Consider the following 14093-nt stretch of genomic DNA (forward strand, 5'->3'; position numbering starts at 1 on the left):
CATTATTGTGCAATCTAGGTAAACTATAAGAGCCAGGAACTAAAGGAAAAATAATCAGTAATATAACCAGCTAAAAAATTTAGAGCACCCCAATTTTTTTTTTTTTTGGGGGGGGGGGGGGGGGGAGTTAAAAAGTAGTATGTTAGTGGCACATTTTACACTTATTTTTGTTTTCACTTGATGTCAAAACCATACGTAGATGAGAATTACAATTTTCTAAGGGAAGGTATATCTCATCTTTCACCAGGGTTGATTCAAGTATCAGATCATATGAATCTCAGGTTACAACATGCCGCACCAATGATTCCTGCTGGCAATATTTAAGTATCAAGACAAAAAGAACTCTTCAGGGAAAATGCCTAATTTACCACGGCAGAGCTACACATTTGATTCACGCCACAAGCTCCTGAGCCTCGATACAAATAGTAATAGCCCTATGAAGAAAAGAAAGGGTAAAAATTAAACGTTTGATTAGTACAATAAAGTATACCTCACTTTTACCTATTAGATTATGATGCTGGTCACAGGCATTCAAGGACAGAAGATGGCTAAATGTTTGTGGTTAAGCTCTGCATTTAAATCAGCTGAATACACTCTAGGTATATCAAAACAAAATGTATTCAATGTCTAACATTTTGTTTTCTTTATAAAGCAGCCACAGGCGGACTAGAGATGCCGGTTTTCCACCAGCAACTGCAGTGCATGGCCCTGCTCGCTATAGAGAAGCAATGGTCTCACTGCAGAAGTCCGACACGGCCCCTACTGAAATCAGACCCAAAGCTCTGCAATTAGAAAGCTTGTGCTCTCCACTGATTGAAGAGTTCTGGTTCTTACTCAGCAAGGGGGGGTGTTGTGAGATCTGTGCAAAGTGATCACGACTTCCCCACAGGACACAAGGGTCGCACTCTGCAGCTACTGGCAGGGGACACGTTTTTCCACTTAGGTTGTAGCTGTTTTATATACAAAAAAAAAAAACAAACACACTTTGAACACCTTTTTGTTTCAATTCACCTGGAATGTTTTTGGCTGATTTAAACTGAAAGTTCAGTTGCATTAAAAATGTATACAAAGGCAGAATTTAGTTTATAATAAATTTTTCATTGCTGTCTGTATCATTGCTGTAAAAAAGTACCTCCCCAACCATTGTAACCAAGATAGAGAATGAAAAATTCTAAGTTGTCAAAAGAACAATAGGTGAGGGAAGCATCCTCTAATGGGGGCTCTCGAAGATGGGGATTCCATTGACTTTTGGAAAGATTTCCTCTCATTTCCTGTTGCTGCCTATGGCTGAATTGGACAATAGGCACAGACACTTCAGGACAGCACCTAGGGGCCATTACTCTCAACACTAGCAAGCAGAACTTGAAAAAAAAAAAAAAAAAAAAAAAGAACAATGGCATAACATACTACAAGATAGGAGGGAGCTGTATCCTCCAATGGACTTAAAGAAAGGGATTTTAAGAGGAGTATAAAACACAAGTTTCTAAGTTCATTTAGGGACATGGCAGCTTATTTTCATGAACCACTGGACATCCCCAAGCAGTTCAAGAACAAAGGGGCAGGCACATCCCAAAAGTAACAGGTGAACCAGAGCCCAACAACCAAACAAACTGGAGCTCAAATAGCAGCCAAAGCCTTGTGACTGAAAATAGCATCCACTGATGCGGACACAACCACCTTATATAACACAGCAAAGATGTGCAAAACAACATAAAACCCTGAGCGCCAAAGAGGCGCTCATTGCACAGCGCTCGACTCTCACCAATGCTTTCTCTAAAGGCAATAAAAAAAAATAAAAAAAAGAAGAGGGGAAATGTATTATTGTATGTGTTGCACTAAAAAATTAAAAAATAAAAACAAAATATTCCAAAAATCAAAACTAATGGGATACATGGTAAATGGCAAAGAATAAGGAGTGTGTAGTCCTGGATTAACAACTGATATTAAAAGTATGCTACTCACATGCCCCTGCTCTGCTGTAGTTTGTCAATGTAAGCCTTTATTAACAATATAAAAAGATCCTGCTCACAATGAATCATCAGGAGCAATAAAGGGGAAAACTGTGCGTCACTGTCAGTGCATTGTCCCGAGCAACACAGGGGACCAGTCCATAACCCAGCATCCAGATCCCTGAGAATGTGCCAGCTCTTCCTAGGTGCTAAGCTGCCACCTAATGTCTCAGTGCCAAAAAGGTCAACCACACCGATGACACCACCAGAAGATCCAGGTCGCAACAGTTCGCATTTCAAAGGATTTTCCTTTTCTTCAGCTGACCTATAAGGGACTACCCACTCAGAAGATAAACCCTGCAACAGGCAGCAGGGAAGGGTAGATGAACTGTCAGGTGCTGGGTGTCAGGGGAATGTGAGTAAATGTTACAAAATGAATGAATAAAAAACTCCCTTAAAGGCAGCCCTCAACAACCAACAGTACCATATAAGTGGCCAATGGACATTGAAAAATATCAATCTAGAAAGTACATTTATTATAAGATCAATCTAAATAAAAAAGCTCATGTATAGAAGATTTAAGGTTTTTTTTTTTATATATACATTTCCTTCCTGGAGATGTATTGCCTGATTGAATCCAGACCGAATGGCCAGTCTGTAGCACAGTGCCACAAAGGAGGGACAGGCAAATTGCTCCACGCTCTAGAATGTAGATCGGTAGTTTTGCCTCCTTGGGTGATCAAAACCCCTGCATTGAAAAGGTGGCCAGTACTCTGGCCCAATCTAGAAGGCTGCAGTTTATCATAAACACTTTCCATTAGTGAGGAAGAAAATACCTGCTTGCTGCTAAGGTATTTGAGTCTGAACCTGTGACTAAAGTTGTATCAGCTTTTTCTGATGCAGGAAGACTCTAGCAATGGTGGTGTCTAGAGAGATGCAAGTTTTCCAGGTGATGTATTAGGTTTTTGGACATTCAGTAACCAAACTCCTCCAGCATCCAAAGAGTGATGCTGGTGTTGGTTGTTCGATTCAACGATGACTGCTCCCTTCAAAGACGATCCTTTAGGTGACCTACAATCAAGATGTTCCATAGTGGCAGAAGAGCCAGTACTTGGGCTAGCACTATAATAAACACCCTTGGTGCCAATGACAAGCTGAAGAAAAGAGCCACAAATTGGAAATGCATTTCTATTATTGTAAAGAAGCCTGAAAACATGGGGACGTGTAAGTACATACAGTTGTATTCAAAATTATTCAACCCCCCCAATGCTGTAAAGGATTTTAGGGAATTTAGAGTACATTTGTAATTGTATTCAGAATGAAATCCTACAAGGACTTCTTTAAGAACCATATGCAACTAAAATGACATCAATTGGTTTTGTAATACAGTAGTAAATGTTTCTTTTGTGAATTCTTCATTGACACAAATATTCAACCCCTTAAAGACTACCACTCTGAAGAACAGAGGTTCACTGAAGTGTTTTCAATCAGGTATTGAAAACACCTGTGGATGTCAGAGAGCAGCAATAAAGCCTAATAAGCACCAATTAGGCAGCTTTAAAATGACTGTGATACTCAGCTCCTTCTAGACATTTACTGGTGTGGTTACAAACATGGTGAAGTCAAGAGAATGGTCCAGGAAGACAAGAGAAGATGTGATTACTCTTCACAGGAAGGGCAATGGCTATAAGAAGATTGCAAAGATGTTAAACATACCAAGAGACACCATAGGAAGCATCATTCACAAATTCAAGGCAAAGGGCACTGTTGAAACGCTACCTGGTTGTGGCAGAAAGAAGATGTTGACTTCGACTGCTGTGCGCTACCTGAAGCGTAGAGTGGAGAAAAAAGTCCCCGTGTGACTGCTGAGGAACTGAGAAAAGATTTGTCAGATGTGGGTACTGAAGTTTCTGTTCAGACAATACGGCGCACACTGCGTAATGAAGGCCTCCATGCCAGAACTCCCAGGCGCACCCCCTTGCTGTCTCCAAAGAATAAGAAGAGTCGACTGCAGTATGCCAAAAGTCATGTGGATAAACCACAGAAGTTTTGGGATAGTGTTCTGTGGACTGATGAAACAAAATTAGAACTGTTTGGGCCCATGGATCAACGCTATGTTTGGAGGAGGAAGAACAAGGCCTATGAAGAAAAGAACACCTTGCCTACTGTGAAGCATGGCGGGGGGTCAATCATGCTTTGGGGCTGTTTTGCTTCTGCAGGTACAGGGAAGCTTTAGCGTGTACAAGGTACCATGAATTCTCTTCAGTACCCGGAGATATTGGATGACAATGTGATGCAGTCCGTCACAAACCTGAGGCTTGGGAGACGTTGGACCTTTCAACAGGACAATGATCCCAAGCATACCTCCAAGTCCACTAGAGCATGGTTGCAGATTAAAGGCTGGAACATTTTGGAGTGGCCATCACAGTCACCAGACTTAAATCCGATTGAGAACCTCTGGTGGGACTTAAAGAAAGCCTAAGAATGTGACTGAACTGGGGGCTTTTGCCCATGACGAATGGGCGAAGATACCCGTAGATCGCTGCAAGACACTTGTGTCAAGCTATGCTTCACGTTTAAAAGCGGTTATAACTGTAAAAGGATGTTGTACTAAGTACTAAGATTGAATGTCACTTGGGGGTTGAATAAAACTGATAATGATGTGAGCACAGAAAAGACATTTGTGGTTATTTCATTATAAATGTTATGTTATATTTGTCTGACCTACACGTGCCTCTTTGATTTAATTGTAAGCAGGATGACTGAATGATCAAAATCAATGTCAAACTGGCCAAAACAATCAATTTCAGTGGGGTTGAATAATTTTGAATAGAACTGTATATTTGATTTTATCAGGGCTAGGAAATCTACCTGGTTGAGAGAGGCCATCCAAAACATATGGGTTCTTTTTTGAACCTTTGGGGAAGAATAAAGGTATTTGGGAGTCTTTAGGTCCAAAAAAGGGGGGAGGGGGGGATGCAAAAAGATTGGAATAGAACCCTTTGAATTTTTCAGATGAGGAACCAGCACAATAACTCCCTGAGTCTATAGTCCTTTGGTTGCCTGATAAAGGCCTGCCAAACACTGAGGAGAGACTGGGAGAGTTAATGGAAGAGACTTTTTGTGGGAATAGAGAGCTGGCATACATCCCGCACCCCATGCATCTACTATGTGTGCCTTCCAAATCTCAGGAAAGCATACAGACATCTCCCTACCTTTGGAGTCCACAGGTGAGGGCAAATGTTCCTAATGATCAAGATTTTTCAGCATGTTTGGTGCTTTTTCCAAAGTCTCCTGCATCCCATGCAGGAAGCTGTTTTGGGTTGCCAATAGGTGTTGGCAATCCTCAAGGTAAGAAAGAAATGTTTAGCAGTAGGAAAGTGTACTTTTACCTTTGTGTCAGTGCATTGTCCCGAGCAACACAGGGGACCAGTCCATAACCCAGCATCTAGATCCCTGAGAATGTGCCAGCTCTTCCTAGGTGCTAAGCTGCCATATCTCACCCAGAGAAGCTTTGAATATATAGTCACCCACAAAAGGTAAATGGAGTAAGGGTTTTCCACTGATCAGCATATCAACCTTAGGGTCCCACGGAACTAGATAGAAAGCTAATGCACGACAATGGATAGCTAGGGTCTGAAGTCAAATAACAGAGCCATTTGAGCCATATAAGAAATTACTTACGGATCAGAATCTGCGAATATTTATGTCCCATTTCAGCAGGAAAGCGACCATAGTTTCTTGACTGCATGGTTAAGGATGGAACATTTGAATGGTAGTGGCCTTGATAAGACATGCAGCAGTTGGGTCTACTGAATGTGGGATAGAAAACTTGAAAAAAGTTCCCCAATAAGGGAAAAAGAACAGAGGAAAGGAAAAGTCTATCCACATGTTTTCCAATCCTTTTAAATAAAGTCAGACAAGAGATGGAAAGGTCTGATATGAAGAGAGCCCTACTTTCAAATTGGAAATAATTGTCATGTCCGAATCAGACTCCTTGGGGGGAGTGGGTAAAGGTTGCAGTCAGACTGTGACATGAATTTCTTCTTGGCAGAGGAAAAGGCATCTTTTGTTAGGTAGTTGGTATCCGGCACCTTAGAAGGTTCAGGAGAGGCTTGAGATACAGATGCATGAATGCTGGAGTGCAGATTTTAAAAAAATTAGCTTTCCCTATCACAGTCAAATTTAATGCTGCAGAAAATGAGGATTGGTCAATGCGTTGGCCCATATCTACATGGCAATCTGCCGTCCGTTTTATGCCCCATACGTTGCTGGGGAAAAGCAGAAAAGGCAAACAGAATGAAGGATTACACCAATGAAAAATGTGAGCACTAGCAAGTACCAGACCTGTTCTGTTTCCTATGCATGAAACCCAGAGTGAGTGGAGGATCAGGCCATCCATCCATCTTTATTACCAACTGCCCAGGTTCTCACAGAAGTCTTCATAGCCTGATGGAAGCCCTGACTGACTATCCTAGTTTGAGATATGCTGAATTCTAAATTCAAATTCAAGAGTAGCGGTTCTTACCTGTTCTCCCCAGTCTGTTCCCCAGCTATTCTTGATCGCCCAGAAAGGAGACCCATTACCTGTGCAACATGAAAAGTAAGAGTGATGTAATGAAAGTGCACATTATTAAAGTCAAATCATATATTTGTAATTTACAACTTACGGTCTCCATAGCCCACTAGAAGTACAGCATGGTCAATGAACCAGGGACTGCAAAATATCTTGAATGGGTGAGAAATCCCTTTACGGTAAAACTGAAAAACAAGCACAACATAGCTTGCAAGGGTTGACACTGGTAGTGTGTATAGTATGTAGTATGTGAAGTCATCTAATTGAAAGCATTTCTTAAGGCTCAAAAATTACAGGACACTGAAAATTCCCCTCAAATGACCCCTTTATGGAATGCAGACAATCTAAGGTATTTAGTAGGAGGCATGGCGAGCTTTTTGAAGTTCTCATTTCTAAACAGACAGTTTTGGGAATTAAATAACATTTTTCTTTCTTTACATCATGTCACCAGTGCAGTACAGCATCATCATGACTGGTGTGGCAGTGATCAGGGGCACTGACTGGTGACAGTATTTTCCTTTTTTTCTTTTAATTTCTTTTTTGTTTTACTTTTTTTTTTTACATTCTGTCATGAGAGTAGTTCAGTATCACCATAGTGACACTGTACCACTCTGGGAGATGATCAGGGATTTTTGGATGAAACCCATTCATAACAGCTGTGTTTACATTATGATAATGTGATCGCATAGTTAACACGTGATATCCAGGCTACCGCAATCCACTGTGTTCAGTGGACACAGGGGTTGCGTGAGCAGCGTGCACGTGTCGGGTGACGTACAGGTATGTCGGCTTGGCCTGTAACTGCCGCCCCCTGTCAGTAAAACTACTGAGGGCTGGCTGCATGTGATTATTATTAGGTATATACAGTGCATCCAGAAAGTATTAACAGCGCTTCACTTTTTCCACATTTTGCTATATTACAGCCTTATTTAAAAATGTATTAAATTCATTATTTTCCTCAAAATTATACAAACAATACCCCATAATGACATTGTGAAAGAAGTTTGTTTGAAATCTTTGCAAATTTATTAAAAATTAAAAAAATCACATGTACATAAGTATTCACAGACTTTGCCATGACACTCAAAATTTAGCTCAGGTGCATCCTGTTTCTACTGATCATCCTTGAGATGTTTCTACAACTTGACTGAAGTTCACCTGTGGTAAATTCAGTTGATTGGACATGATTTGGAAAGGTACACACCTGTCTAGTATAGGTCCCACAGTTAAAGGTGCATGCCAGAGCACAAAGCAAGCCATGAAGTCCAAGGAATTGTCTGTAGACCTCCGAGACAGGATTGTATTGAGGCACAGATCTGGAAAAGAGTACCGAAAAATTTCTGCAGCAGGTCCCAATGAGCACAGTGGACTCCATCATCTGTAAATGGAAGTTTGGAACCACCAGGACTCTTCCTAGAGTGCGCTGCCCAGCCAAACTGAGTGATTGGGGGAGAAGGGCCTTAGTCAGGGAGGCGACCAAGAACCCGGTGGTCATTCTGACAGAGTTCCAACATTTCTCTGTGGAGAAAGGAGAACCTTCCAGAAGAACAACCATCTCTGCAGCACTCCACCAACCAGGCCTGTATTATAGAGTGGCCAGACGGAAGGCACTCCTTAGTAAAAGGCACAGGATAGCCTGCCTGGAGTTTGCCAAAAGGCACCTGAAGGACTCTCAGATGATGAGAAACAAAATTCTCTAGTCTGATAAAACAAAGATTGATCTCTTCGGCCTGAATGGCAAGCGTCATGTCTGGTGGAAACCAGGCACCGCTTATCACCTGGCTAATACCATCCCTACAGTGAAGCATGGTGGTGGCAGCATCATGCTGTGAGGATGTTTTTCAGTGGCAGAACTGAGAGAAAATTCAGGATTGAGGGAAAGATGAGTGCAGCAATGTACAGAAACATCCTTGATGAAAACCTGCTCAGAGTGCTCTGGACCTCAGACTGGGGGAAGGTTCATCTTCCAACAGGACATCAGCCATAAGCATACAGCCAAGATAACAAAGGAGTGGCTACAGGACAACTCTGTGAATGTCTCTGAGTGGCCCAGCCAGAGCACAGATTGAATCCAGCCAGAACCCAGAACCCAATTGAAAATCTCTGGAGAGATCTGAAAATGGCTGTGCACCGACGCTTCCCATTCAACCTGATGGAGCTTGAGAGGTCCTGCAAAGAAGAATGGGAGAAACTGCACAAAAATTAGTGTGCTAAGCTTGTAGCATCATACTTTAAAAGACTTAAGGCTGTAATTGGTGCCAAAGGTGCTTCAACAAAGTATTGAGAAAAGGCTGTAAATACTTATCTTACCGTAAAATCCTTTTCTCTGATGTTCACTGACAGACACAGCCCCATATCTTCTTTGACCCTTGGCTTATGCTGCTCTCCTTAGGAGTAGGACACTAGGCAGAAAATAATTGACTACGCCTATAGGGCAGTCCCAGGGGGTATACTCCTACTTCCTTCTATAGGACTTTAGTTTTGTAATAAGCAGTGTCAGAAGAATACATAACCCAACTCAACAGAGGGGTGGGTCTGATGAACATCAGAGAAAAGGATTTTACGGCAAGACAAAAATCCAGTTTTCTCTTTCGTTCATTGGCGGACACAGCTCCATATCTTCTTTGACCCTTGGGATGTCCAAAAGCAGTGTCAACACGAGGGGTGGGAAAAACAAAGCAATAAACATATTTCCAAATGGTGCTAAACTTAGCCAACCAGGTAAACCAGGAGCTCACCAAGAACAACTGGAACTCACCTGCTAGGAAAAAATACACCCTCAGGAGGCAGGAGCCTCTGCAACAGCAGCCTGAAAAATGTTGCGGCCGAACACAGCATCCGCAGATGCTAGTGCAACCACCTTGCAAAACTTTGTGAATGTGTGTACAGGCGACCAGGTGGCCACCTTGCAAACCTGGACCACTGATGCCTAATGACGGAAGGCCCAGGAGGCATTAAGTGCCCTTGTAGAATGCGTCTTACCAGGAAAAGGAGGAACCTGACCCTTGATAGAATAGGCCTGCACCACCGTCTGCCTGATCCACCTGGAAATGGTCGCAGCAGATGCAGCCTTCCCCTTACGAGAACCATCCGTAAGGACAAACAAGAAATCCGATTTGCAAATTGACTCAGTCGCCGCCAAGTACACCCTGTTGGCCTGAACCACATCCAGGGAATGCAAGGCAATTTATTTTGGATGTTTTGGTTTAGGACATAATGAAGGCAACACAATGTCTTCATTAAAGTGGAACCCCAAGACGACCTTAGGATAGAACAACTTTGTCCCTGTGAACCACCAGGTGAGGTGACTGACAGACAACGCACACAGCTCTGAGACCCTGCGTGCAGAAGTAATGGCTACCAAGAAGAAGAGTAAGCAGAAAAAGTTCAGGAATATTTTCAAAAGGGGGGTTTTGAAGAACCGACAGTACTAGATTAAGATCCCATGGAGGCCCCATGGACTTTACTGGAGGAGCCAGATGGTGAACCCCCTGCACAAAGGTGTAAACCAAGGAATTTGTGGCCAACGGGTGTTTGACAAAAATTGCCAAAGCTGAAATCTGACCCTTGATGATGCCCAGGGCCAAACGCTGATCTATACCTCTTTGTAGAAACTCCAACAGAAGTGACGACGAAAAGGAACGGGGGAAACCCCCCCCCCCTCCATGAGACTCACACCAAATACGATATGTCTTCCAAACGCAGTGATAAATCTTCCTAGAAGTAGATTTCCTAGCTGACCCCTGCAGACGATCCATCCACTGTCCCAGACAAAGCCTGATCGCCCGAATTTCCAGGATATTGATTGGCAGGCTGGACCATGGAAACCACCGTCCAGTAGAGGGGAAGAAAGGACTTTCCCTGCCGGAGCCCCAGGGAACGGAGCCACCACAGCAAGGATCCCCTCGTACTCCGGCACAACAGGACCAGATTGTCCAGGGACCGAGGATGCTTGTCCCATTTGCCCGAAAACTGGATTTTTGTACTTACCGTAAAATCCTTTTCTCTGAAGTTCATCGACAGACTCAGCTCCATATCTTCTTAGACCATCGGGATGTCCCAAAGCAGCATTTATATGAGGGGAAGACAACGCAAAAAAGAACGTAACTCCCCAAAGGCTAAACGTAACTTCCCAGGTAATCTGGAGCTCAACCAGGAACAACTGGAGCTCACCTAGCAAAAACATAAACCCTCAAAGAGAACAGAAAAGATTCTCTTTAAAAAGCAGCCTGCAAAACCTTGCAGCCAAAAGAGGCATCACAAGATGTAGAATTTTGTGAACATATGCACAGACGACCAAGTCGCCACTTTGCAAACTTGCATCACTGACGCCTGATGGCGAAAAGCCCAAGAGGCACTCATCGCTCTAGTAGAATGTGCCGTTCACTGGGAAAGGAGGAACCTGACCCTTCAGTGAGTAAGCCTGAGCAACTGTCTGCCTGATCCACCTTGAAATGGTCGCCGCAGATGCAGCCAATCCCTTACGAGGTCCCTCAGTAAGGACAAAAAGAGCATCTGACTTCCTGAAAGACTCATTAACCGCCAGGTAAACTCCAATCGCTAAAACAACATCCAAAGAATGCAATGCAATTTCCTTAGGATGCTTGGGCTTGGGACAGAGTAAAGGCAGCACTATGTCTGCATTCATATGAAAATCAGAAACCACTTTAAGGAGAAAAGATTGATTAGGTCGGAGCACCACTTTATTTCTGTGGCCCACCAGATAAGGTGAACGGCAGGACAACGCCGCCAATTCAGACACTCTGCGGGCAGAAATGATAGCCACCCAAAAGGCAACCTTCTGAGACAATGAAAGAGGAGAAATCTCCCGAATGTTCTCGATAAGGAGGCTTTTGAAGAACAGATAATACCAGATTTAGATCCCACGGAGGTAGCGGGGACCGCATCGGAGGAGCCATATGGCGCACTCCCTGAATGAAGGTACAAATCAAGGCATGCGTAGCTAACGGGCGTTGAAAATATATTGCTAGGGCCGACACCTGGCCTTTGATAGTGCCCAAAGCCAACCGCTGTTCAACCCCTTTCTGCAGAAAGGCCAAAACCCTAGCAACCTAAAACAAATGAGAGTGCACCTTCAGCGATTCGCAACACGAAATGTACGATTTCCACGTACGATGATATATTCTTCTGAAAGTCGACTTCCTAGCCTTCAAGAGCGCAGAAATCATAGAGTCAGCAAGATCTCTATCTCCCAACACCTGGCTTTCAACAGCCATGCCGTTAAAGCCAGTGACTGTAAAAGCAGGTTGGAAGATTGGACCCTGAGACAGCAGATCTTAATTGAGAGAAAGTCTCCAAGGAGCATCGGCGACCAACCTAACTAGGTCGGCGTACCAAGACCGGCGAGGCCAGTCTGGAGCCACCAGAATGACGGGAATCCCTTCTGTCTCTATTCTGTGTAGAAGCCTTGGCAGAAGTTTCAGCGGAGGGCATAGATCAGCCGATACTGACCCCAAGGAGCCACCAAAGCGTCTGTGGCGTCGGCCAGAGGATCTCGAGATCTGGCTACAAACCTCTGCACCTTCTTGTTGAGAAAAGAAGCAAACAGATTGACCTCGGGTTTCCCCCACCTGACACACAGGAGATGAAACACCTCCGGGTGTAGGGACCACTCCCCTTGATCCAACACCTGACAACTCAGGTAATCCGCTTGTCAGTTTTCCACACCTGGGATGTGCACAGCAGAGAGGGCTGGGACAAACTGTTACGCCCAGGCCAAAATTTCGGCCACCTCCCTGGCCACCAAGACACTTTGGTTGCCCCTCTGGTGATTGATGTAAGCCCAGCCATGGCATTGTCCGAATAAATCCGGACAATCTTGCAGACGAATCGTCCAGTGGCTCAGAGCTCCAAAACATTTATCGTTGGTTTGGACTCTTCTACTGTCCAGGTTCCCTGGGCACAGAACCTCCCCAAGACCCCACCCCAGCCCGTCAGGCTGGCGTCCATGGTTACCACCTTCCACAACAATGGGAGGAAGGACTTGCCCTGGCATAGTGCTGGAGAGTCAAGACACCATAACAGCGCAGCTCTGATGTTGCGGCTCAACCGAATAAAATTGGCCAAAGACTTTGGCTCCTTGTACCATTTGACCAGAATCTCTTGTTGCAAAGGTCTGGTATGGAACTGAGCAAACGGAACCGCCTTGAAGGTTGATACCATCAGACCCAAGGCCCGCATGCATTTGCCAGCAATGACCGGATCGGCACCTACAACTTTTGCAGCTTGTACAGGGGAAGAAAGACCCTCGCCAAGGCTGAATCCAGAGCAGGCAGCCGCTGCTGGGCAAAGTGACGTAGGGGTACGTCACTCGCTCACCCGCCCCTGCTCGTTCACAGGCATTCCCGCGCGAGTCACTCGCGATCTCCCACAGGAGAGGGAGAGGGAGAAAGGCAGACGACTGATGTAAACACAGCCTTCTGTCATTCTCCCTGACGTAAGTGCAGAGACTTTACGATCCTGCTATGTAGGATCGTATGTCTCTGTGGTTACATCACAAGCCACGCCCCCCACAGTTAGAATCATGCCCCTAGGGGTACATTTAACCAACTGATCACCAATAAAGTTAACCCCTTCCCTGCCAGTTTCATTTTTACAGTAAAAGTGCATATTTATAGCACTGATTACTGTAGTAATGTCACTGGCACTCCCAAAAGTTTTTAAAAATGTCAGTCAGGGGTCCGATCTGTCCGCCGCAATGTCGCAGTCCCACAAAAAAAAAAAAAAAATCGCAGATCGCTGCCATTAAAAAAAAATGACATTAATAGGAAAAATTAATTTAAACCGTAGTATCAGGCTACAACATAGTAAAATTGAAAAAAGTCAAGGAGTCTGAATACTGTATATACATACTGTGACAGTGCAAGCCTCTTTCATCAGCAAAAAGACACAGGGTTTGCTTGATTGTTGATTGCAGGACTACATGCACATGCAGAGTGTTAACTTTGAGTGGAGGAAACTGCTTTTACAGATTTTCCTCAGCATTATGGATGGGACTCCATAGTTTGGAGAATTCAAAGCGCCTTGGGAAGGAAGAGATCTCCAACCCGATGTCCAGATTTTCTGGAAGACCAGCAGGGTGTATGCCCAGGGGGCACATAGCCCTTATAATGATGGTCTGGTAAAAGCTGCATCTGGAGTAGGAGTAGGAGTTGCAGTGGCTGCCATGTGGGTAAAGAGCCCTGTCAGCAGAGCTGGTGGTATCTTTCAGAGACAACATCCCTGGTGTGGGAACTTCTTGCCAAAGGGGGGAAGTCACAAAAACTGAAGTAGCTAGCGGATCCAGGAATGCGGGTAAGAGAAAGTAAGGAGGCCTCAAAGAGTGAGCACCCCGGGGGGGGGCGGGTGGAATCTAGAGAATTTATATTTGCCTTTTAATATAAGTGGGCTACCAGGCCTTTAAATAAAATATGAACTGATGTGAACTCACTTGAAAAACACATCTACCACTACAGCTAGACATCCCCCAGATGACAATACATACACACATTCTTAGAAATAAATGAAACAACAGTTTTAAAATGGTTTAGCATGAACAGTGTCAGTAG

At 44.1% G+C, this 14093-nt stretch overlaps 1 protein-coding gene across 1 annotated transcript in view; it reads right to left on the reverse strand.

Moving 5' to 3' along the window:
* Positions 1 to 331: 331 nt before the first annotated feature.
* CTSF (cathepsin F) overlaps positions 332 to 14093 on the reverse strand; it is a 123946-nt gene continuing 110184 nt past the window's right edge. Inside the window, exons 12-14 of the mRNA XM_082269579.1 lie at positions 6620 to 6710; positions 6478 to 6536; positions 332 to 434 (exon numbers count right to left, since the gene is read on the reverse strand). Of these exons, the coding sequence (XP_082125705.1) occupies positions 360 to 434; positions 6478 to 6536; positions 6620 to 6710 (225 nt within the window). The 3' untranslated portion in view covers positions 332 to 359. The remainder of the gene's footprint in view (positions 435 to 6477; positions 6537 to 6619; positions 6711 to 14093) is intronic.

This window comes from Pelophylax lessonae, assembly GCF_965119305.1.
Source record: "Pelophylax lessonae genome assembly, chromosome: 10".
NCBI lineage: Eukaryota > Metazoa > Chordata > Amphibia > Anura > Ranidae > Pelophylax > Pelophylax lessonae.